The 26,753-nt window shown below is 42.5% G+C and overlaps 1 protein-coding gene across 1 annotated transcript; it reads right to left on the bottom strand.

The window, feature by feature from the left end:
* Positions 1-1,550: 1,550 nt before the first annotated feature.
* TSPAN8 (tetraspanin 8) lies at positions 1,551-26,188 on the bottom strand. Its single transcript, XM_038410531.2, has 8 exons — positions 26,129-26,188; positions 20,460-20,522; positions 17,356-17,484; positions 15,968-16,042; positions 15,773-15,880; positions 7,997-8,146; positions 5,873-5,956; positions 1,551-1,732 (listed from the first exon to the last, which is right to left on the bottom strand). The coding sequence occupies exons 1-8, from the start codon at positions 26,186-26,188 to the stop codon at positions 1,679-1,681; spliced, it is 723 nt and encodes a 240-aa protein (XP_038266459.1). The 3' UTR covers positions 1,551-1,678.
* Positions 26,189-26,753: the final 565 nt, after the last annotated feature.

The following is a 26,753-nucleotide window of genomic DNA, read 5'->3' as shown; positions in this document are numbered from 1 at the left end:
AACCTTCAGGCTACAGTTACCAGAATCTCTTAAAGTCCATCCCATCTTCCAGATCTCCCTGTTAGAGCCACATACCAAAAATACCTTCCCATATTGCACCACTCCCCTGCCCCTACCAATAACCATTCAGGGTCAGGAAGAATATATGGTTTGGAAAATTCTGGATTCTCGCTGACTACAGGGAAGGCTCCAATACTTAATTGACTGAAAGAGATATGGCCCTGATGAATGCTTGTGGGAACCTGCAGAACATGTCCATAACTTAGACCTCCAGCTCGCTTTTCACTGCATCTACCCAGAGAAATCAGGCCTCATGGCCTTTGAGGAGCGTAGTTGGGGGGGATACTGTCAGGGATTAGAGCTGCAGCAGAGTCAGTCTCCTGGCAATCCAACAAGCATAGCTGGCCTGCACTACGTTACCTGGTTGATTGCATCACCTATTTGGTCAGGAAGCGCAGTTGGCTGGCTTTAAGCACAGCAGCAGCTGCAGCTTCCTGGCTGCTCAATGTGTATCCTGCCTTTTCAGTCCCTGTATCAGCAGGCTTCCAGACCCTGCTCCTAACCTGCTCTGGCTCCCCTTCAGTTCCTGCCTCTGCAGAGCTTATGACTCTGATTGCCCTCCAGCTCTGGCATTTGGCTTCTGTCCCTCCGGCCCAGACCCTTGGCTTGGTCCTGGACTCTGCTCACCCTGAACCCAGTTTCTAACTGGTAGGCCAAACTCTCACTTTAACCAGCAGGCCAGACTGCCTATGGCCCAATCTCTAGCAGTCCCATTAATTTCAAGGTTCTTTTTAGAATCTCACCAGCTGCTTATCAGCATCTCTAGGTACCTAAATAACCTTATAAAACTGTTACTTAATGCCAAGTATATTCATGTAATGTGTTATATTCATTCAGATTGATCTTTTCCCATTTTTCTCTTGCCTACCTGCTTCTGCAGAACCAGCTGCCTTGCTTAGACACTTTAGATGAAATCCTGGCCCCCTGAAGTCAATGCAAGTTTTGCCATTGATTTCAATAGGCACCAGAATATCACCCTTTATGCAGACTTGTGAAATATGTGTCCCTAAATCCAATTTCTCATTTGGGAAAGTAGCACTGAGACCTCTCAGTGTCCATGTTACCTGGCAAGGTGCTAATTTAAACATCCCTAAGGAGATAATATATTTCCTATTTGAGAAAAAATTGGAATCCCCAAAATAACAAAACCTTCTCCATAATACCTTACCTGGGGCAAAATTGACCTGTGATATTAGTTATAAAAGAAAGACTGCCCCACAAGAAATACTTCCTGGAATCATGTGATTCACAGCATCAGCCAACCATTACAATGTCATTTGCAGATTTTTCTGAGGACTCTGTTGTGATTAGCGCAACACTGTGCAGACACATTGTCTGATAAATGAAAAATTTCAACATCACTCAAAGTAATCTAAACACAAAATTAGCTCATCAAAGTTGTAAACAAAAGTTGTATTTATTGCAAATAAAAATCCACATTCACATCATTAATTTTAAGGAGATCGTTTCACATGAAGAATCTGTATTCATCAGGGCTGCTGCTTTTATCAAAACAGCTGCTTGTGACATGCATGTATTTGTTTAAATGTGGCAAACCAAATTTTAACTATAAAAGTTTTGATTTGGCTGATGACATAGTTCTGACACTTCCATTGTTTCAATTTCTCTGGATCTGACAGTACAGGCTCATCGAAAACCCCAAACCAACAATCTGGAAAACAAAGATATTTATGGTATTACTTGGAAGTCCTGGAAATCCCTGCATAGAATTGATACACAGTGAGAACATTTTGTTTGCAAATGTCTTGGATTTACATAAATCTGTGGAGGAGTAGATTTTTTCTAATGACTTTCACTAGAATGGAAAACTTAAACTTTGTTTAAAAAAGATGGCCCATGTTGATGGGGGACCCTTCTTCAGATGCGGGATTTTTAAATGCAGCTATTCATTTTTATTTTCTAAGTCGCTGGAATAACTTCTCAGACTCTGTTGTATACCAAGATTTTAGTTTCTTTGACATCTTTAATCTTTTCTGATTTTTACCTTTCTTGTGTTTCACTAGCTTTTATATTACATCTATACACACACATTATTTGCATATGTACTCAGACACCCCTATCATTTTGGGTGCTAAATAGTCACATTACAAATATTTTAAATTTGCCAGTAATTTGAACAGGCCAGAAGTGTTGCATCTATTAAAGAACTAGCTGACTGAAATAAAATCTGACTAAGGCGAAGTTTTGATGCAAGAATTACTGGGTGAAATTCTGTGGCTGGGGTTATGCAGGAGGTCTGATTATTCAGTGGTTCTTAACCTGCGGCCCAAGGGCCACTTGTGGTCCAATCAGCACAGAGCTGTAGCCCATGTGACATCCTCAGGGCTATGGAGGTACATTTGATGCAGCCCACATAACACATTGTGGGCCACATATGTGGCCCGCAATGGTAAATAGGTTGAGAACCAATTAGATGATCATAATGATCCCTTTTGGCCTTAATTTATCACTATTTGAAGTGCTAAGTAAAAACAGGAAAAATCCAAATAGTCATTTGTGAAGCAATTAAACAATAGTGTTTAACTTTTTCAAGAAATTTACAATGGAGAACATATAAAATATACCAGTGGTTCCCAAACTTGTTCCGCTGCTTGTGCAGGGAAAACCCCTGGAGGGTCGGGCCAGTTTGTTTACCTGCCGCGTCCACAGGTTCGGCCAATAGCGGCTACCACTGGCTGCGGTTCGCTGCTCCAGGCCAATGGGAGCTGCTGGAAGCAGCGTGGGCCAAGGGATATACTGGCTGCTGCTTCCCGCAGCCCCCATTGGCTGGAGCAGCGAACTGCGGCCACTGGGAGCCGCGATCAGCCGAACCTGCAGACAAGGCAGGTAAACAAACTAGCCCGGCCCACCAGGGGCTTTCCCTGCACAAGTGGCAGAACAAGTTTGGGAACCACTGGAATATACAGATGTAAAGCGAGACAAGGAGACAAATTCATTAGTGGCTGGTATAAGCCACATAGGCATATTCACTTGTGCCTGTGTTGATTTTGGTCCAATATCCCCAATTCAAGGAGATTATAGTCTAATTTATACAAATATCACAGTGAGTTAGTATATCAGTATGCCAATAGCAAAAAGAAGAGAAAAGGAGAAGCTTTGGAAGAGCACTTGTTGAGTTTGGGGAGGTGGGGGTAGTTTTTTGGGGTGGAAGGTGGTTAAGCAAGTGCCCTTTTAATGGCTACTATTTGAGATGTCATAACTCATTAACTCTTGATGGCAGAACTTCAGCAGGTGTAAAATGTCAGATTCAGTGAGGTCAATGGAATTATGACAATTTGCACCTGCTGAGGATCTTTCCCTTGGATTTTTGTTTGTTTGGTTTTTAGTTCTCTCATGATCAAGAGAGACAGCAGCAACAAGCAATGCCCAAGTGGAGAACGGGGTAGACTGCTGGCCAGAAGAAGCGGCATTTAAGGAGAAAACTGAGTTACAGTAATTGTACTCACTAAACTGAAGTGACTACAAGTTTTATTTTTCATGGACAAGTTAATTCATCACATACATTTTTACTACATTTTAAACGTTCCTTTTGCATTTTCACAAATGATCTATTTTTCCTCATTTGTGCTTTGCAACTTTCATCTAAGTGATCCACCATAAGTAGCTTCTTGAAATAATACCCAGCTGTCATAGGCAGGCTGGATCTTTGGGCAAGCTGAGTTCAGCCTGGCTTCTGACCTAGCAGTTACTCTCAGCCTTGCCCCTGATCTAACTATATAGGGGCAATTAGTGATACCAGCTGGATGTAATGGAGTGAGAGTGACTGACCCCAGCTGCAGAGGATTACTTAAACAGAGCTGAGTGGAGAAGGCCTAGGAGAGAGGAGGTATGGAGTTCTGAATCTCTATGGGAAGGGGTTTAGGCAGTTAGACTGAGAAAAGTCATAGTGATAGAATTGATCCCTGTGGGGAACAGGCCTTGGAAAGGGGGCAAGATCCAGGGAGAGACCATAGAGAAGAGAAGACTTTCCTATGGAGACAAACTCACAGAGTAGGCTTCTGTGGTTGAGTAGTTCTGAGGTAGGGTTTCTACATGGCACAGAAGACTTCAGTTGCCTAAGAGGGCAGAAGAATTTTTCAGATGTTTGGATTTTCATTTGGACCTTTTGGTTACCCTGAACTTTATGTGACTTGGCTGGAGGGCTGAGGCATGGAAGAGGCAGTGAGAGGCAGACTGTCAGTAAGCAGTGCTGGAAATGAGGACCCTGTGCAGCATCGCACCCTGACACAAAGGTGTGCTATGCATAGTGAGTACACAGTCTTATACAAAATGCTAAGTAAGAGGTTAGTTGCAAGTCATATCAAGCACTTCAGCTGTACTGAGTCTTTCCTGCTTACTCTTACTTTCCTGGACATGGATTTTTTTAGGTTGGGGGCTCCTGCCCACTTCTAGGCCAAGCAGAATAATTCTCTGCCAAAGCAGCACTACAATTTAAATACCTTTTCAGTCTGAATTATGGATTTGGTACTGCAAAATTCACTTTGTCATTCTGTGTTTACCTCAAGCCTCTAATTTCAGGGGGGGGACTACAAAAAAGTAATACAAAAAATGTGAAATAATGGAATGAAGCAAAGCAATTAAACCCCCTGTTTCTTAGTCATAGACAGAACCTAACATTAGTCAGGTGGTTAACTAGATAACATCACTTCCCCCCCCTTATTCCTTTAAAATAAATGTATTGTGTCGTTCTTCAGTAAATGAAGAAACAATTGAAATAAGCAGCCCAAACATTCCAATTGTATATTCTGCTCTTTACCTGCTTAAATCTCCTCTATGGGGGAACTGTGTCCTCAGAACAATAATTCCACATCATAATCTCTCTATTATGTGAGGGCTGCAATGTAGTTACAATTGAGGTAATGTAGCTGACCTGAATTCTTGGCAATGTAAAGCTTTCTTAAATCAATGTATTTAGAAAGACAAGATCGATAACTTTGTTTTAACCTGATCCAAAGCCCATTGGAAGGTCTGTTGACTTCAGTGGACTTCAATTCCAGGCCCTTTAAAGCAATTTAAAAAGGGGGGGGAGGTTGAATTTCAGGTTCCAGCAAGTAGTAATGGCTGAAACTGAGGAAGTTCAAGGTGACCAGCTGGTTCACATGAGCATCCCAAAGTTCAGACCAACTTCCAGCTCATCTGGAAATCCCACAAGGATGGGTTCTCTTGTGAAATTTCTACCATTTCCTTTGTCTAGTTGGGCCAGAAATAGAACAAGAATAGCATCTCTTTTGGTATTTTTGGCCCCTCTGTTTCTGCTGCTGACAAGAACCTGTCAAGTAATCCTGTTCAGAATCCATTTTAAAGCTATGTTGTTTGCCCCATTACCCCTATTGGGAGGCTGTTCTAGAACCTCACTCCTGTCGTGGTCAGAAACCAGTAACTGGCCAGTCGCACAGTAAGTAAACTATTGTCCTCCCAGAAAGTGGGGGGGAAATAGGGAGAGGACTGTGACTCTCCCCAATATGCTGCTGGGGTTATGCAGCTACGTACCAGACCTTGCTCAGGGCCAATTGTAAAATTAAGATTAAGCCCTTAGGCTGTAAATTCTTTGCAGGAAGTGGGACATGCAACCTATTTGTACAGCACCCACCACAGAAGGGTCCTGATCCTGAGGTCTTACTGCAATATACCTAAATACTAAATGATAGTACAATTAGGGATGAGGTTAAAGCCAATTCACTCTTGCTTAATAGTTGAGCAATCCAGGTATTTTAATCCCAGTCCCAGCACACTTTCAAATACAACACTTTGCTTGTCATCTAGTAAATATTTTAATGGTTTATACTGATACCTCAATAAATGCCAGTCCAAATGCAATCCCCATGAGTATGACCATATGATGTTTGAAGAAATCAATTATCACAACACCACATGGCTGAAAGAAAAGATTAATTATGAGTAATACAAGCTTATTAGGAGTACCACCTCTAAAATCATTGGCTGCATGGGATAGCACTGGCCAAAAAGGTAATCTACCATGTGCGAGAGAAACTGTTCTAATTTGCTCAGGTTTGTTACAAAGACAGAGTATATCTGCAACCATCCTGTGCTCTGGGAGGAATATCTGTTTTGTCTTCCCAAATATGAATCTAGTATCCAAATATATATGTAGGGTAAAGTTTCTGAATAAAAGACACTGCTTCAGTGTCTAGGGTTTGTGATACTGCCACATGCAAAATGAAATAAAAATATCATTTACTCTTATTTTCTCTGTCTAATCCCTTTTTATTAGAGAGGGGCCAAAGCTGTGAAGTTTGGGTCTGGAAGTGAGTCCATTTCCCATTATACTGATATTTGCATTTGCTATTCCAGGTCAGGTTTATTACAGGCTCAGAGCAGGTTGATTGGATATGGAGCCACATTTAAATCCAAACTTTCTCACATGTTCGAGGGGCTCAGGCTGGATGTGGGATGGAGTGAGCAATTCAGATCTGAAGTTCCAGTTTGAGCCTCTCTATCTTTTTTTTATAAATGTACAGATGCCTGTTCTTATCATGACTACATTTGCTCAAGTCGGTGACTAACTACTCTTGCAAACCATGGTGAAGACCAAGTGAGGCCCAGAGCCATCAAAACTACAGCGACCCTCCACCGCTGTTCCCTGACCAACATGTGGATGGACTTTCACCCTATTTCCTCCCCAGTGATAAACATGTTTATCTTTCTCTCAAAAAGGCTTTAAATTTAGCTCTGACTCACTATTGCTGCAAGTCTCAAAATGGTGAGTTTGCTTCACAAAGATCCTGCCAATATCCACCCTTGCCCATAAAATTTGGTGGTTTGCACAGGGAATTTGTCTTGCACCCACAATAATTCATCTATAGTTTCATGCTTGTATTCTGTGGGTTCCATTTAGGCCCTGACTGAACTTTGGCCAAAGGGGCACATACCATTTTGTATTTTTGAATGTTGGGTCTTGACTCTGCCACCCTATACACCTGCTGAATATACCCTTATTCACAAGCAGCTTTCCTTCAGTGACACTACTCAAGGAATGAATTAGTACTCAGCATAAATAAGGGTGGCAGAATCTGGCCATGAAATTCAATATTTATAAAAATCTAGCCCCAAAATTTGATATTTATGGAAATTGGCTATACAATGGATGTAGATAATGGCAAAACCAAACATGTCGTAGCACTAACTTTCTAAAAATGCAGACATTTTATGCCTGTTTTCACTATTTTTCTCTGGATTTGCAGAGTTCTAATTTCCATGCAATGAAATCTTGAAATAGATAAATTGAGTTCCCTGCTGCCCATCCTCCAATTTGTGTCTGAATCTTTCTTTGCTGCCTGTCATCATGCACCCTGTCTTACTGTTATAATTAAATGCTGAAAGCTTTTCCAAGGGGTATAGCTGTCAGAAAACATGCAGCATTTCCTTCCAGCAGATTCTATAACTGAGTGTGAACCCTTTTTAAAAGAGATTAACAAGAAAAAAATCTTACATTGAAGCCTTTCATCCTGAAATATTCTTAAGTACTTTAAAAGCTATGGGTCAAATCCTGGGCAGACATGTCTGACAATGTAGTTATTTTATTGTGTGGAATCCTGAGCCTGGGGTGAGAGAGAAGGTGAGTAATCCCTATAGCAATATGGAGATGTTGCTAAGGCCTCCTGTCACTCAGAATCCTCACTGGTGACCACAAACTGGGAACCCAGACAGGCTGCAGAGGTCCTTAGGGCACTGCATTGCACTGTGGAAATGCGGGTATGGAGGGGGAGTAGGCAGCAGCCAAAAAGCATGCTGCACTTCACAATCGCTGGAGGAGAGGAAAATTTAACAAAGGAAAACAGAACAAAACCTTTTCCTTTTGAAAAATTTCAGGGGCTCTTTAATGACCTGGCAAAGCAGACAGAACCTCGCTCTAAACCTCTTTTTGGAAAGTGAAATATGTAAAAATCGTACTTACCCTTTTATAAATGATTCTGGTAGAATAAAGGATGCAGAGATCTGTATTTTGGTCTTTCTGTGCACATTCACAGTTCTTAAAATTACTATAAAGAGAATAAAAATTGTTCCCCCAGTCTTCATATCCCTTCATCAAACCACAGCACTGATTCTGTAAAAGAGGAGAAAAGGAGGGGTGAAAAGGAAGAATGGTGACTGAAAAAAGTCATAAGAACATGAGAATGGCTATACTGGGTCAGACCAAAGGTCCATCCAGCCCAGTATCCTGTCTATTGACAGTGGCCAATGCCAGGTGCCCCAGAGGGAGTGAACCTAAACGGTAATGATCAAGTGATCTCTCTCCCTCCTGCCATCCATCTCCACCCTCTGACAAACAGAGGTTAGGGACACCATTCCTTACCCATCCTGGCTAATAGCCATTAATGAACTTGACCTCCATGAATTTATCTAGTTCTCTTTTAAACCCTGTTATACTCCTAGCCTTCACAACCTCCTCAGGCAAGGCGTTCCACAGGTTGACTGTGCGCTGTGTGAAGAAGAACTTCCTTTTATTTGTTTTAAACCTGATGCCCATTAATTTCATTTGGTGGCCCCCAGTTCTTATATTATGAGAACAAATAAATAAATTTTCCTTATTCACTTTCTCCACCCACTCATGATTTTATATACCTCTATCATATCCCCGTTAGTCTCCTCTTTTCCAAGCTGAAAAGTCCTAGCTTATCTAATCTCGCCTCACATGGGCACCATTCCAAACCCCTAATAATTTTAGTTGCCCCTTTTCTGAACCTTTTCTAATGCCAGTATATCTTTTTTGAGATGAGGAGACCACATCTGTATGCAGTATTCAAGATGTGGGCGTACCATGGATTTATATAAAGGCAATAACATCTTCTCCATCTTATTTTCTATCCCTTTTTTTAACAATTCCTAACATCCTGTTTGTTTTATGTCACATAAATCTGTTTCACGCTTGCAAACCTTACAAAGACATTGCACATCTAAGAGGCCCTTTGCGTACATGTATCAATGTCGTCTATCAATCAGAATGGCAGGTGACTTGTAGTCAATAAATAAAGAGGATGAAGAAGAAACAGATTTCCAATATACAATAAGAAAGAATCAGTAATATGGCTTTGGATTAATGACTGCATGTGCCACAACATAGCCTGTAATAATGTTGGATGTTTTCAGAATTATGTTTTTTCCCTGCATTCTATATTTGTATGTTAGACATAGCCAAAGTATTTCACATGTGAAAAAAAGCCAACCTGGAAAAAGACAATAGCTAGAAAAATAACCCCCTTAATGGATGGGTAGCCCATGAACCTAGCCATGGGCCGGAGAGGCTAGGAATTTGTTTTGGGTTTAAAAACCTAAACCAGGTGTGCTTTTGATTCAGGTTCTATTTTATCCAAACCATCAAAGTGCAGGGGTAGAAGTAGGGCAACATAAAGTTCTGGCTTTAGCTCTTCTCTTTTTTAAAGGGCAGCTGGAACCACTCATCTTGTAGAGATGTAAAGGCCATGGGACATAATAACACAATCATGATCTATTAAAAACAGAGCCACTATGGCTCTACCTCTACTTTTTCCAGAGAGACTCCTCACCCCTCCTTGGAACTGTCTATGATATCATAAGCAGAGAGCTGGGTCAGCAATAGGAGGGGGTAGCACAAGCTGTCTAAACACTGCTTGTGGCTACCATTCTACTAGGATCCCTGGCAGTGTTCAGAAGAAGAGCCCTTAAGCTCATCCCCTAAAGTCATGTACTCTTATGGACCAAGCAATGCACACCCAGGCATAATAAGAATGAATGGTTCTGAGCACCAGCTGCTCTGTGGTGAGTGGCCTGTCCCCTGGTGTAAATGGGAGTTGAAAATATTCTGCACTTCTCAGGAGGCATCTTTCAGGATCAGATCCATCTTGAATGTTCTACCTTTTGGTGCTAGGCATGCATGGATATGAGCCTAGACATAAACCCACAGAAGAACCTCTCTTTTATCTCATTTTATTTCCCCTCTCTTTTACAATAAAATATAGCATTACATGACTTTGTAGTAAGGGAGAAAATATTTCAAATAAGCAACACATGGTGAATGTTCCATAAGATATGGTCATTTTTCTTTATGACTGACATAGTCCCTGACAGGCTCCCTTATCCCAGGAGTAAATTTGCCACTACAGACCGGTGGATGATTTTAAAATAGTAAAGACTGGAGTAGCAACTTTTCTTCAAAACCTCTTCAGTTTGGAACCAATGGCTTGAAACCAAAGCGTCTTATCTCACTGGTGGTGCTGTCACTGGGTGACATTTGTCATGACAAAATAGTATCTGTCATTCTTTGAGTGCTGAAAAGATTATACAGATTGCATATCTGGGTTGCTGCCATAGCTGGTTTGAATGGGAAGTGCAGCCAGATACAGAAAGAACTTCCCTTAGATAGGGAGGCTTTTAATGCTGCGCCCGGTCTCTCCCCTGGCGCAGGAGTCTGCCAGCTCTGAGTTATTGCTTCATTAGAGACCTGTAAAGTGAAGACCTCAGACTGGAGAAGGAAAGGAGGGTTAGGACTAGCAGAGCTTGTTATAATGTTATCATTCTTTGTTTTGAATCCTCCTTAATAAAGTCTTTATACAACCTTTGCTTTCTCCCATAAACCCATTATGTCGTCATTCCAGTGGTGCTTGGATTCATCATTTATTTTAAATAAGATGTAAAATTTCAATTAACATTGGTAAAACGGTGTGTGATACATAGCTCTGTGATGGAGTATACAAATCCCACATTGGGACGGAAGAGGTTAAACGGCTAGATTGGGCCCAGGTAGGCCCGCCCCTCCAATCCTGCAGATCATGCTCCAGCTGCAGATAGGGTTGAAAAGGGAGCAACCCAGCTCAGAAAGGGGAGGCTGAGGAAGAATGCAGACCTGCCCTGAGGGCTCCTCCCAAAAGGGGCTGGAGAAGCCTCCCTGAAGGCACAGTGCTGTAGGCACAGCCCAGCCGGGGCTGGCAGTTTTGGTTTCCTTTTTCTTTTCCCCTTATCTGGGATCAGAAGCTGAGGGAAGGAAACTCTGTTAGAAAGAGAAAGGGAAAGGTCTGGTGACCCTCCTAGACAAGAGTGCCAGAACCTCAGTACAAGTGGGAAGGCCACAAGGGCCCCCCCTCCTCTTCCCATGTGGCCCTGACCCTGCTCCTCCTCTTTCCCTCTGAGACCAGCTCCCTGGCCAGGCCAGAATCCAGAGCCAGGCTGTGGTAAGAGCTGCTCAGGAAGTCTGGGCTGCTGTGGGGATCCCCAGACCCTCCACTTGCCCTGGGTGGGGGTCAGGGTGCCTGAAAGCAGCCCCCAGCCCATGTCCTTGCCCCCTTGGGCACTCTGCTGAAAAGTGTGGGGTTCCCCACAGCAGCCCGGACTTCCTGGGCAGCTCTTACCATGGCCCGGCTCTGCTTCCAGACTGGCCAGGGGACAGGACCTCAGAGGGAAGAGGAGGAGCAGTGGGTTGGGCCTCTAGGCAAGGGGGTGCTGAGGCCCACCTCAGCCTCATCCCCTCTGGGAAGAGGCTGATGCCACTGGCAGGGGCTGTGCTTGACAGCAGGGGAGATGATCACCTTATCATTTCCCCCCACCATGAAGCGCAGCCCCTGCTGCCACCACTCCGTACCTGCTCAAGACTTGCAGTTGGGGGGGGCAATGCAGCCCCCAAACTACACCCATGTTATAAATTGGGAGGCCATGATCCCCTTGCCTCTCCCCCAGTTCCAGCATCCCTACTCCTAGGGCCCTGGGTCGGAACCCAGTGGAGTGGGTGAGCCTAGACTCTCCTACCACTGCCCCATGACCGAGTAAGTGCTAACCACGAGGCTCCTTGGCCTACTGAGGGCCCCTTTTACAAGCTCCTTCTTTTGTTGAGTATTTAGAAGAAATAAAAACATTTGAGCTAAAACAAAGTATTTTAAATTCTATCCTCCTGTATCATGTTTGTGTTGGAAAGACAGTTTTTCTGAAGGGCAGAGAAAAATATTGAGACATTTCAGCCATTGCTTAAATGAGACACTGAACAATGATTTCCAGTCTACACTAATGCAAATGCTACAGATAAGTGCTTCACCTACAGAGAATAACCAAAGCGTTTGAGCAGGTGAGGTACGTTTTACATTGGGAATTTCTTTAGTATTTTTAAGAAGAAAATGAAAATGTTGTTTATATTTTATTCCCCGCACTGGCCAGATTCTAAGGTCTTTTATTAGTTATTGAGTCCTTACATAGGAAAATTCCAATCAAAGTTCTATGGAGTCATAGATAGAGTTTAAAGATAGAGGGTGGTGACAGAATCACAATCTAGCCTAGGGATGAATCCCCATTTGAGCATGGGGGTTCAAATTGCACCTCTCATGTCCCCATTGCTGTGAATCAAGAATCATAGATATGAATCAGGTCTGTTTTCTCCAGAGCAGATAAGGTCCACTGGCAACGCAGTCAACAAACCTGGCATTATATGAGGTATTCAGAATGGTCAATAGAGACAGCTCTAAGATGCAAACATTTTGTTCTTTATCTGACTTTCCCTGTCTTTGAGTAGTGTTTGAATCTAGGGATTTAGTCTTTCACTTTATTCAGAGTGACAAATTTTAGATCTGGATCCAAATCCAAGATACTATTAGACTGTAATCAAGTCACCCCTTAACCTTCTCTTTGTTAAACTAAATAGATTGAGCTCTTTGAGTCTGTCACTATAGGGCATATTTTCTAAATCATTAATCATTCTTGTGGCTCTTCTCTGAACCATCTCCACTTTATCAATACTCTTCTTGAATTGTGGGCACAAGAACTGGGTACAGTATTCTAGCAGTAGTCACACCAGTCACAACAGTTCTAAATACAGAGATTAAATAACCACTGTCTTTCTACTTGAGATTCCCTAGTTTGTGCATCCCAGGATTATAACAACTCTTGTAAGTAGCTATATGGGGAACAAATATTTACTAATAGGGGGCTCCTCAATCTAGAAAAGAAAGGTATACCATGATCCAGTGGCTGAAAGCTGAAGCTAGACAAATTAACACTGGAAATAAATATAAATTTTTGACAGTGAAGGTAATTAACCATTGGAACAATTTACCAAGTGTTGTGGTAAATTCTTCATCACTGACAATTTTAAGTCAAGATTGCTTTAGGAATTATTTTGGGGAAGCTCCATGGCCTGTATAACACAGGAGATCAGATAATCACAATCTGGCTTTGGAATCTATGAATCAAAGATTGGATATGCTCAAATTCAGAGGTTTGGTTCAGGTATCTCTATAATGGTCTGCATTTGGTTATAGGCTGCAGACCCTGTACCTTCCATATCAGTAAGAATAAAGCTTACAAAATCAATGGAATGAGTATGCAGACCCTGCAAAAGAGAGACAATACCTCTGGGCCTTCTAAACTCAATAGATAAAATCTGCAGTCTTGTAAGCTCAATAGTGGCATAACAAGTGCAGAGCTTACATGGGCCTCAGGAAGGGGCTGGAGACCTTTCAAGGAACAGGTGAGTCTACAGACCTTGTAAATTCTCTTGGCAGCATGTGAAGACCTTGAAAGCTTTTTATTCATGGCTTTCTATGTTACTTAGAAGAACTGCTGGGTGCTTCAACTTTTCTTGAGTCAGGGTGTTTGGATGAAGAAATTTACAGTATCTGTAGGCACATAGCAGAGTTTGTAATCTTTGAACCAAAATTATTTGGTTTATTTTGCTCCAATTTAGGTTCTTTGAACCAGGCAATTTAATTTATGGATCTTAGATACATAATATCCAGACTTTATAAACTCACATGGTCCTTTGGTGATTTACAAACTTTATATGGAACTTTGAAGTTGAAATAGTTGTAGTAAATGAGTCAACCATAAAACCTTCTAAAATATAGCTCAGTAGTTCTGAGAGAAAACAAATGAATAGAACAAAGTTGGAATTTCTATACAAGCAAATATGATATTCCTAAAAAAAAAAAGTGAGACCCTCTTTTCTTCAAATACTCATGTACCAAAAATGTTTTGTGCTCTGACAACACACAGGTACTTAGATAATACAATAAAGAGTGGGATAAAGACAGAGATATCAAACTTCCTCAAAACGTTCCCTAGAAAGTTAAAGAATGACTCGTATGTAAACCCCTAGTCAGTGGCTTGGACCCTATGTGCAGGGTGGTGGTGGTGGGGGTGTGTGTGCTGGGCATGGGGAAACTGCATAGTGATGGATCCAGTGAATATTCTAAACAAGAGATGATGTGTGGGGAAGGGCAAGTGGGGTCACGTGCAGTGATGAGCTGCCAAAATCTTAAAAACGGGTTCCCTCCTCACCCCACGAGGGGGTCGTTGCCCACCCCCACTCCCCAGGACTCCTGCCCCATCCAACCCCCCCACGTTCCTTGGATGGCCCCTCCCCTGTCCCCTGACTGCCCCCAGAACCAGGCGGGAGGGTCTTGTGGGCCACTATAGTGGATGCCCACCCCACCCCTAAGAGCCAGAGGCACCTGCCGGGGGGCGAGGTGGGGAGTCCCGGCAGTGCTGACCTGGGGCAGCTCCCAGAAAGCATCCAGCAGGTCCCTCTGGCTCCTAGGGGTGGGGGAGCGTAGCTGGGGGGGAGTGGCCGCTCCCCCCACGGATCACATCAAAAGTGGTGCCTTAGGCGCCGACTCCCTGGATGCTCCAGGGCTGGAGCACCCACGGGGAAAATTTGGTGGGTGCAGAGCCTGCACCGGCAGCTCCTCGCCCCGCGCCCGGCCCCAGCTCCCCTCCGATCCGCCGCCTCCTCCCCTGAACCCACCACCCCACCTCTCCATGCCCTCCCTCCCCCCGGCTTCCCATGAATCAGCTGTTTGGCAGGAAGCCAGGGAGGGCTGAGAAGCAGGACCGGGGCTTCCCGCTCAGGTCGAGGGTGGCAGAGGCGGGTTACCTGCTGTGGTGCGGGAGGCCCTGCTCGCGCCCCCCCTTGCCCAAGCTCACCTCCGCCTCCCTGGGCCTGAGCGGGAAGCTGCGACCCTGCTTCTCAGCCTGCCCTGGCTTCCTGCATGAACAGCTGATTCACGGGAAGCCGGGGGGGGAGGGGTGGAGAAGCAGAGCGGGGCGGCGCATTCAGGGGAGGAGGTAGAGCAGAGGTGAGCTGGGGCCGGGGGTGGGGCAGGGAGCTGCCAGCGGGTGCTCTGCACCCCCCAAATTTTCCCGTTGGGTGCTCCAGGGCTGGAGCACCCGTGGAGTCGGCGCCCAAGGCGACACTTTTTGTCCGGTTAAATTTAGAAGCCCTTTTAGAACCGGTTGTCCCTCGCAGAACAACCGGTTCTAAAAGGGCTTCTAAATTTAACAACTGGTTATAGCGAACCAGTGCGAACTGGCTCCAGCTTACCACTGGTCATGTGTCTCCCCAAATTTGCTGCTTGGCTTGTATTGAGCATGCTCACATGGACTTCACATGCTCAGTAGCATCTGCTGAAGTGTCTGCCCTCACTCTGCCTCCCCCCCAACTCCGCCACCCCCTATCAGCAGATACGGGTCGTCTCTGTGCTAAACCGCTACCCCCAATTCTTACATTAATGTCAGTGCAGGGAAATCGGCACAGGGAAGAACTCCAAGCCACACATGGAGAATAGAATTCCCCTGTACAGTTTTTCAGCTGCATTTAGGGCAGTTTATGCTTTTTCAGAAGGGTGATATTCAACTTTATAGCAGTGTAGTGATAAAACAAGGATTAACTCTGCATCAGATGCAACAGACTAGAAAGATAACACCTGTCTTCAATTACCATTTTCTCAAACTTCTGAAACTTCTCTTGAAATACACGAGAATTCGAAGTGAAGCCTTGCAACTTCTTTGTCTCCTCGAAGAGAGTCTTGTTAAGTGTTGTTTCTATCTGGAAATCCAAGTGATATTATATTGTAATAGTTCATATTCTATGTAAAATATTGCAAAGAATTCAGCAAATGTGATTGAACCATACCTGAGACTTATACACTGCTCCCAAAATACCTGCTACGACCTGAAGGATCAGGATCAAAAGCAGTCCAATAAAAAACTAGCAAGAAAACAAAGAAGGAAAAAGTTAAACCTTTTGACCAGCAAAAGATCATTTCTTCCAGCTTGGTGGCAAATTATTATTTACATGAATGGAAACTTTAGTAGAGTAAATTTACATCCTGCTTAGAGCTAATCAGAGTATTCATCCTAACTCAGTTTGAGACAAAATCTGGCCTTTTTCTGTACACAAATGCCCTGAGCCAGCATAAGGGGTGATGTGGTATTTCACTCTTCCAGGAGGAGCATCAGGAGCTGTTATATCTCAGGCAGGCACAATCTATCTGAAGACTGCTAAGCTCACACGAGTACTGCATATTGTGCTCTATCCGTTGGCATGGTACAGATTGCTGCCCTCCCCAGTACAAATGTTTTGTGCAGCTCCCTGTGTAACATTTTATACAAATGATGTAATGAACTAATTTGCATATTTGGACAAACCAATCCCATAATCATCAATTTGTGGGGACTATATTGGCACTCCAAGCCGTGTGGGGTAGGATGTAGAGCTGCATAGTACTTAGCAGCTGTGGTTAAGGATGCTGGGTAGATGGCTTGGTGCTGGGTAAGGCAAGCTGCAGGTTGGGGGCAGTCAGGTGTGACCTGGGGGCTGTCTGAGGTGACTGGGTGAAAGGTGACAGTGGTGGGAAGCTGGGAGAAGATTGGCAGGGGGAAGCTGAGTGGGAGTTGGTTGGGGAGAAAGCTGGGAGCTGGCTAGGGGCTTTCTGGACCCAGTACTGGGTCCCCCTCACCTTCTGTTCCCACTAACTGCTGATTCCCCTCTGGGATCCAGAAGAGGGAGAAGGGCAATGGGAGGCAGAGTGCCCACAGTGCCCCTGGCAGGCAGTACCAGCTTCAGGCCCATTCCCACAGCTGTCGGAACCAATGACATCTCAGTAGGGCTGCAAGGATGTGAGTGTCACACCAGATGCATGACACTTGGCAGCTATACCTGTATACCAGCCCTGCTCTGTGTAAACTGTCCTTTGGGATAACTTCTTCCTGGGGTTGAAAGAGTTAGCAGTTCCAAGAGTGAAGGGACTGCTATCATGGAAGGCCACTAAGCAGCCACTATATGGCCCAATGTTTTTTGAAACCCTCCCAACCCTGCTTATGGAAGTTGCCTTTGTCAGACAGTGAGAGGCATCCCACCATGCACTGGGTGGAATGGGTCCAAACAGTTAATACAAATAATAATTTGATCAAACAGAACTGCCCCAGATTACAGCTAGTCTCATTTGCAAGGAACTTTTCCACCAGCCCTAACTTTAGCTTGAAAAGTGTAGACAAAGGTTTTTCTTTCTGTGATCCTACCAAGATCAGCATGCACTGACTTTCCTTCATTGCACCACAGCAACCCAGGAAACCAAGGACCATAATGATGGAGCCCACTGCTATCATCAGGTCAACAGCTGAAAACAGGCTATTATCTAAATGGATATCCTGTAGAGAGAGAAACAAAAAGTCAGCCGTAAGAAAACCCTTTATAGAAGAAGGGTAATTTGTTAGATAACCTGATCTACCTCTCCTTATCCTCCCCACCCCCCAAAAAAGAGGGTGACTTTGTAGTTGAGGATAGAGAACTGTTATGTATGGATTAATCAATCAGGGTGACAGTCTTTCCTGAGTAGAGGACACTCCTAAGGCCTATGCACTCATTTCAGTCCTATTTTGAGAGTTTAAGTGGGAATTAGCAGTCCATTGTCTTTGTGCTGGCTCTCTGCACAGAGGTGAATTTCACCCTTAGTGAATAAACAAAGGTCTTTTGTCTTAAATATGATTTGTTCTGTTTTCAGCCAATAAATATTTGGTTTTACTTTATGTAGAAAAAAATTATTACCTGGAAAAGTTCTTTGTTGTTGTTCTAGTGTTGGGGGGTGGGGGGGGGAAGAGTTCTTCATGACAATCCCAGAAATTTATTCGCTTACTCTATTGCACTTCCCATGAGAGCACTATTCAGAATAGTACTGGATACACGAGAGGGCAAGGTCAGATACGTTTTTCCAAGGCTTCTCTTTGTTTTAAACTGATTCTGCAGTATTATTCTAAGGGATGGTGTCTGTATTTTGATGTGTGTCATATTTAAGCAAACAATTCCTATAATTCAATATAATTAAATATCAATTTATTCAGTTCCCATTGGGCACGAGCAGGGCCATAGGCCAACATTGGGAGAAACCTTCAAAGAATATTTTCCTCACTGTTGCCAAGATTAGTAACAATGTCTGGAAGTTGTCACATTTATCTTCTGATGGAAAGAGTGGAGGTGCCTATAGACTAGTATAATTTTAGGAATGCAGGGTGCTTTACTTTTCCAAGTGAAATAAACCTCCTATTTACTGTTGGAGAGCTGTATTCATCTACAGCCAAATCCTGAAATGGTTACTCAGTAAAATAGTCAGACAAAATGCATATTGACTTTGAATGGGAACTTTGCCTGAGTGAAGACTGAAAATGGTGTGTAAGGACTTCAAGATCTAACTCTTAATTCTGCAGGCAGCAACTTAAGCAGTTCAGCTATTTAGAACTGGGGATCCAATTCAGGAAAGTACTTAGGTACACACTTAAATACTGTCCTGAATAGAAATGCTTTCCTGACTCGTGGCCTTGCAGAGCACAGTTGTGATTAAGGTGTTCCAGGTATACAAGGCCATTTGGGGAAGTGTGCTGTATAAAGTCAATAAGATATGTGTGGCAACTTGAGCCTCTGTAGAAGACTGGGAGATTCAAGACTAGAACTTGTCTTCTATCCTCTTATGTAAAAAAGAAGCTCAGAGCTCTCCACTTCCCCCCAACCAATGACTTTATATAAAATATGGGGACTCTGTACCAGGGGACTCTATAATAAATATTCGATGTGTTCTTTCATGTCCACACTCTGGCAAAGGTGGGAGTTTACTCTGAGATTGACTGGCTGCAACACAGCCAGCCACCAGAGGTAGGATGCCAACATCTGGGGGGGGGTTGTTTTGTTTTTTGTTTTGTTTTTAAATTGTAAATGTGAAAATGTTGATCAAAGACATATTGTTCTTGATTGATGGGGAAAAGTGCCCTGGCTCATGGTATGGCAACAGATTGGCAATCAAATGTCTTGGCACTTTAATCAGCCCTATAAAATCAACCTGGAAGTCGCAAAAATTGTTTCCAACATGGATAGTCATTTTTTTTTTCACTTCTGGAATCAGTCAAGAAGCATTTTGAGAACAAAATTACTCATTAAGTCTCAAATCCATTTATCTCCCTCTGGCCCAGATTCATGCACTGAGGAAAAGAGTTATGTTTCTCAAGAGTTTGGAGCTGGATGTTTTTCTTCCCCTCTCCTCCCCAATCAATATAGTAAATCTTAAAAGCTCAAAGCGCCTACTATTCCACTAACCCCCACCGTGCTATCGAACCAGCCTCGCACTAAGGGAGATTCCTGACCAGTGGCAGATGGAAGAGTCGCTGTTAGAGTGTGACTCCAATGGAACTCTACTGTCAGGGACCATTGACAGTAAGTTGCAGGGGGCCCCAGAACCACTGAAGAAGTAAAGGGCCTCCACACAGAAGGCCTTTGTCTCTGGTAGATTCCTCAGGAATCTTAGACCATGGAGGGTGGACTTCCTGCTTATTTTGTAAGGAGGGAAGGTGGTAGGTGAAAATCCAGTGGACTGATCCAAATAAACTCCATGAAGAACCTCAAGCAGTTTTCCTCTCCTCTCATCTCCAGCAGGATTTCTACAGAAAAGGACAATATAACCCTTCATAATGACTTCTTGATTTGGCTACCTTAGGACCCTTTACTGCAAATCCTTACTCATGCAGTAAAATGGGTTACAGGGTCAGGGCTCACATTTTTACAGTTCCATTGGAAACATAGGAAAAATATTTGCTTATATGTAAAGGCTAAAATTGCTCAGGCAATAGACATCCCACTTTTGAGGAAGGGTTAGAAAGCAGAAAATTCACTGGAAAATTCAAAAGGGTTCCTGAGTGTACTTCTTTTTCTAAAAAAAAATTTGGACTGACTTTTGAGGAGACTATTTGTTATGTAGGTACTGATCTTTCTCCCACATTGAAATCAATGGCCTAGTTCCCTGTGATTTCAACGGGAGCAAGATCAGGACTATGTTGCACAGCAGAAATCTAAGCAGCTTTGCCACCCACACTGTAAACATATATAGTAGTAGTACCATAAAGAAAAGCTCATGGCACATATACCTCTGCAATTGTACCATTCATTACATCTGACCACCTGACTGATCCCTCTTATTTAATGTTAGAGATCATAATTTGGTTATACACACAACAGTCACCTCACTGAAAGGCTAGCAAGCTCAGGGAAATTACCGTGGAAAATGTCTGTCTTTATTAGCTGACACAGTGCTTTAGCATTTTAGGGTGAAAAAAATGTTTTTTGTAGGACAAAATACATTTACCTCTTGAGCAGATTTGCTTACACGCATCCAGATAGAGACCCCCAGAATAATGCAGCCACATATCTGCAGGGAAAAAACATCAGTAATAATAATATCTAGCTCTCATGTATAGCACTTTCCATCACAAGCACTCAAAGTGCTTTACAAAGGAGATCAGTATCATTATCCCCATTTACAGATGGGGAAACTGAGGCAGACAGAAGGGAAGTGATTTGGCCATGTTTTCCCAGGAGTTCAATAGCAGAGCTGAGTCTCTGCCCATTAGGTAACACTGCCTCCCTGTACACACACTTACCATCCCCAACTGCACCAGATGCCTGCAGAAATACTGAAATTATCTGTACAACAAAGTGAAAGAAAGAACAGCAGCCTACAGCTTCACAGCCAGAAAACTTCATAAATGGCAGATGATTTTCCCTCACGCACCCCAGTGGTGCAGTTTGCTGTGCACCAGCTGCCTGATGTTCCAGTCCCTGAAGTGCCTACAGTTCAGTGATTTATGTACATGGTTTGGGAGGCACTTTGTGATTCGGTGGGATGAGGGTGTATATAAATGTACAATGTTATAATAGTTAGAGAACACAGTATATACCAGAGTTGTGAAAAAAGATCATTTCTCATATCAGGACCATCCACATGGAGGCCCTCTTCCCCCAGCTGCCTTTTGTTCCATGGCACTGTTTCTCTAATGAAACTGCACTACCAAGGACTCCCTCTGCCAACAGCCTTCCCAAGCTGTGTTGCCTTTTCCAGGTAAGTACTGCAGGACCAGAGAAGGGATGGTGTGCATTCCCCCACCCTCCTTAGCCCACCCACTCTTTCCACTTGGCTTAGCCAATACTTGACCCAACCCAATGGGTTCCAACCCTGCAGGCAGCTCTCCACAGACTGGTAGGAAGTGAGAAATGGTTCTGGGTGCAGGAAGATACATTCCCATAGGCCCACTGTGGCCTAATATTAATGATCAAGTATCAAATATTGAAGTCCTCCCTCATTTCTTATTCAGGTAAACTTGTATTGATTTCATGCTTTTTCTAATTATGTCCCTGGGAGTCTGATTGGTGACTGAGTAAAATCTGAGAAGGATTTCAGGATTTGGCCCTGAGTGACTCACCCACCCCGTTTTTTATTAGCTGCAGTGGTTGACTACAAACAACCATGTGCAGATCCTGGTTTCCAAGAATAATATCAGTATTGTATATCAAGCAGAGGTGTACTGTACCCAACTGGAGACATGCCCAGCTAGTTGAAAGCATACATCCTGTGGCCTTTCAGATATTCTCCTCAGACCAGAGAAGACCTTAATGACTGGATGAAGGATAAGTAGGCAGGCAAAGGGCCCGACTCTCCTCTCACTAACTCTGATGAAACTCAGATTAGAACTACTGAAATAAAGATAGTTATACTAGTGTAAGAGGAGAACCACATTCAAAGAATGTACTGGCTTGAAAGAATGAAGGGGATGTGGGGAGAGAAGGAGAAAGAATTGTCATTTAAGGACAGACTGCCATGCTTACACAAGTTCAGTACTACCTTGCTGTATCCCGTTAGTGGTCAATTTAAGGGCGGTAGAAGATGACCTTTAATTTTTGAGAGAGATGATGATATTGGCATCTCAGTAAGATTGTGACCATTCCTGGACATTCTAAAGTAACATTGTTATTTTTATAATTTTTAGACAATTTTCCTTAAAAAAAAAATCCTCACCCACTAAAAGGGCCAGTATAATACTCAATCTCAAATCCCATAATGACTTTAGCAGATTATTTAATGTGGAACATGGCCAATACTCAAACCTGAACACTACATTTTTTTCTGTTTCTAAGTAAAAGTCCTGTAAGTACATTAGTATTTAGTCTGTTTATAGGCTTTTATATCTGAACAAGAGGAAACAATAAAAAGAGAGGATATTATTTGCTACAGCTATCTCATGTTATCAAATTTTAACTAGAACTTCCATTGAAAGGAATGGGGACTTTGTCTTAAAAACTGATGGTACCATATGACCCCATGTTCAGGCCTTGGTCTATGTCACTGAGTAAAATATTTGGTTATGTATCGGACATTATGGGCTTTAGTCACGTTCACTTCAGTGGCACTTCTCATGTGAGAAAGTACATTTGGCCTAAACTCATGAACAAAATTTGAGCCACAATATTAATGACTTAATTACTGCCACAGAAATATATCCATAATAATAAAATGAATAATGGGCCCAAACTAGATTTTTCCATTTAGTGGGAAACTCCAATTTCAAAATGTTTCCTTTCCAAAATAAAAGAGAACCAAAAATTGTTGCAGTTTCCGGCAAAATTATGAAATTTACCCCCACCACACACAGAAATAGTTTCAGGTCAATCAAAATGTTTTACTTTGATAAAGTCTATGCATTTTTTCCAATTTAGACTTTCTTCTATAAAACCCAATTTTTAAAAAATCTGAAAAAGTAGTTTCAAAATGAAAAAATTGAAGCATTACATTCTGAGAGGGCCAAAACACAATGCCTCAGCCTTATCAGAATGCTCTTTTCTGGATTTTTTTTTCCACATGAAATTTTGTCAAAATCAATACATGTTGACAAAATGTTTCATTTTTGACAAATCAGCATTTTTGGATGGAAAAAAATGTGCCATCAGAAAATTTCCAACCAGTGCTATGGGTAATAGCAAATAACTGAGGGCTATATTGTGGCTTTGCCACAAGCCCTGACCAAGGGCCACCCATGTAGCTGAACTGCCTCAGGAGCAGACCAGGGCCCAGACTGTGTCTCACAGAGTCACAGTCTGGTGCCTGGTTCCCCACCCCCTTCCTTCAAAGTCAAGTGCAGTAATCTGTGCCAGCCCTACGCTTGATGGAGATTACTGCAAATGTACTGACTGTGGTGTCTGACTAGAATACTAGGGCTCCACTCACTGCCTACCCACATGGGTAGGTGGGCGAGTAGCAATCGCATGGAGATTGCACTCCTCCCTGCACTGCTGCTTGCATTATAGGCAGCCTGGGTAAAGAAGCAAAGAGGAGACTTACACACCCTTATTCCCTTGCTTGGATGCATACGCTGGAAATCAGAAGGTTTCTAACCCTCAGAGGAGTGACGTTCTGGAACAGCCAATAGGAGTTGTGGGGGCAAACAACCTAACTAGTTTTAAGATGAAGCTTGATAAGTTTTTAAATGGGATTGCCTGTGATAGCAGGGGATTGGACTTGATGACCAAGGAGATCCCTTCCAGTCCTATGTCCTTACAGGAGCCCTGAATAAAGCACTGCCTTGATTTTGTTGAAATTCAATATACTAAAAAGTACTCAAGTGGCAGTAGCTGTTCTGAGGCTGATGCTACCTTAGCTTCCTATTACAAGCTCGATTTTTCTACCCCACACTGGGGAGCAGTGCTCTGCACACTTCTGGAGAGTGCCAGGATGAGTGTGCCTGGGGAACACTGAATAAAAGCTGTAGTAATACCCACTGTTCTCTCTCTGTTTCTGTTTTCACCAAAAGGGTTAGTAGCAATTGGACATCTAACATAGTAAACACCAGTGAAAATGAGGCTGAAATAGGGAAAGCACAAGTTAAAAATTACTTGGACGTGTTAGATGTCTTCAAGTTGGCAGGGCCTGATGAAATACATTCTAGAATACTCAAGGAGCTGACTGAGGAGAAATCTGAGACATTAGCAATTATCTTGGAAAACTCATGGAAGACAGGAGAGATTCCAGAGGACTGGAAAAGAGCAAATATAGTGCCAATCTATAAAAAAGGGGAATAAGGACAACTCGGGGAATTACAGACCAGTCAGCTTAACTTCAGTACCCAGAAAGATAATGGAGCAAATAATCAAGCAATCAATTTGCAAACACCTAGAAGAAAATAAGGTGATAAATAACAGTCAACATGGATTTGTCAAGAACAAATCATGTCAAACCAACCTAATAGCTCTCTTTGACAGGGTAACAAACCTTGCATATGGAGGGAAGCAGTAGATGTGGTATATCTTGACTTTAGTAAGGCTTTTGATACTGTCTAGCATGACCTGCTCATAAACAAACTAGGAAATATAGCCTAGATGGAGCTACTATAAGGTGTGTGTATAACTGGCTGGAAAACTGTTCCCAGAGTAATCAGTGTTTCAAAGTAAAGCTGGAAGGGCATATTGAATGGGGTTCCGCAGGGAAGTGTCTTGGGTCCAGTTCTGTTCAATAGCTTCATAAATTATTTAGATAATGGCATGGAGAGTACACTTATAAAGTTTGCAGACAATACTAAGCTGGGAGAGGTTGCAAGTGATCTGGAGGATAGGATTAAAATTCAAAATGATCTGGACAAACTGCAAAAATGGTCTGAAGTAAATAGGATGAAATTCAATGAGGACAAATGCAAAGTACTCCACTTAGGAAAGAACAATCAACTGCATACAGTAACTCCTTGCTTAACATTGTAGTTATGTTCCTGAAAAATGCTACTTTAAGCAAAACAATGTTACGTGAATCCAATTTCCCCATAAGAATTAATGTAAATAGGTAAACAGATTAATGTAAACAGATTAGACAAACACCTGTCAAGATTGGTCTAGTTATTACATAGTCCTGCCTTGAGTGCAGTGGACCAGACTACATGACTGTTGAGGTCACATCTATGATTAGTGCCCCTTTAAGTACTGTTATGTAAAAAGTTCACCTTAAACTTTAAACACACTCAAAATCAGCCTGGGCTAGGTCTGAGTTCACAAACCAGCCCTGGCTCATTAGAAGTTTATTTATTGTGTCCTCAAGGCATGAAAAGATTTTGCAATTCTATTTGGCTAGCCACAAACTTTCAGAAGCTACTGTTTGTGGTTCCTTTTGAGTTTTGTTTTCTGTTCACTGGGAAAGATCCCCTGAGGCAAGTCCCGTGGTATAGCTACTAATTCCACTTCTGTTTTCAGTGTCCCCATTGTCAACCTGTTACATCTCTTGCCTAAGGGCTGACAAGATTCAGCCATGAGCAGACTGATTTTATTTGGACTCAAATCTTTCAAAAACTTCCAGGTCTGCAAACAAGTAGACACAACAAGTATGGAGATCTGTTTCAAACCAAACTTAGAAGGCTTCACACTGCTCTTCTTTTACATCAGGCCTGGATTCTACTCTCTCACATACTCCATCCACTTCCATATAATTATCCCTAATACACACCATTACAACCTGTCAGCAAAGCCAAAGTAAGAGACTCAGTGCAAGATAGAGCCAAAATACAACACACACAAATTATTCCTGCAAAAGATTTGAAAATGCTTCTATAAAATTATTCTAAACCCAGATGTAAATAATTTACAAAGTAAAAGCAAGATAGTTCACGTGTAACATAGGCAACTTTTGGACTATAATGAGTGATGTCCCTCAAAATGAAGGCACTTGTGATATGTCATCACAAGAACTAGATCTCTAATTTCAAATGTACAAAAAATGCAGGCATTTACTAAGCACTGAAAATTAAAGAAAAACAGAGACTAAGCTAATGTTGCTGATAAGCTGAAATTAAACGGATTCTCTCTCCCCTCTGCTCTACCTATTTCCAATCATACTCTAGTTTTTTATTTATATCTAATTTTCTTTATAACTGCTGCTGCTATATTCCCTGAATATGGTGGGCTCTGGTTCCCATGCCACTATTAGTAACTTAAAAATCAACTTACCCAGAACAAAAAGTTGAAGATGAACATGGAATATTTCATGCAGCTGCTCACCCCTGCCATTTTCAAAAGCTAGTGGAACCAAAATTTCAGAGAGGCTTTTACAGGAGCTCTTCCTTTCTCTTTTTTTTTTTTAACTCTTCAGAAAGCTCTGAGGCTATGTTCTGTGCTTTGATACCAAAAGTCCTGGAGGAAAGCCGGGACAATTATTTAATTTAATACATATGCCCTGGGTAAATATTAACCAAGCACCACATATGCCCGGGGTAAATATTAACCAAGCACCACCAAGAGTTATCTCTGAATATGTGCATAGGCATGTTCTCTTGTTCTGGCTACAGGATTGGAAGTTTTTATGTTTGCATTCTTATTTTCCATACCCCAAAATTAAACAGATACTATACGCTAAGGCATAATATCAAAAGTGGAGGAGAGGAAATGAAAATGTAAAATGTTTATCGGGTCAGTCTTAAGAGAATCCATCATTAAATGCTAAACGCTTGCACTTCTAGTGCTTCTAACAATTACTAGATTTGCTCTGTTTCATCACTTTATTTACACATTGCCAGAATTCATAGACCTCCCCTCAGTCCTGTTCCAAACATCCAGCCTAAGTAATGAGATGGAT

The sequence above is a fragment of the Dermochelys coriacea genome, chromosome 1 (genome assembly GCF_009764565.3).
Source record: "Dermochelys coriacea isolate rDerCor1 chromosome 1, rDerCor1.pri.v4, whole genome shotgun sequence".
Taxonomy (NCBI): Eukaryota; Metazoa; Chordata; order Testudines; family Dermochelyidae; genus Dermochelys; species Dermochelys coriacea.
Note: the sequence above shows the minus strand (reverse complement) of the source record. Positions and strands in the feature narration are given on the sequence as shown.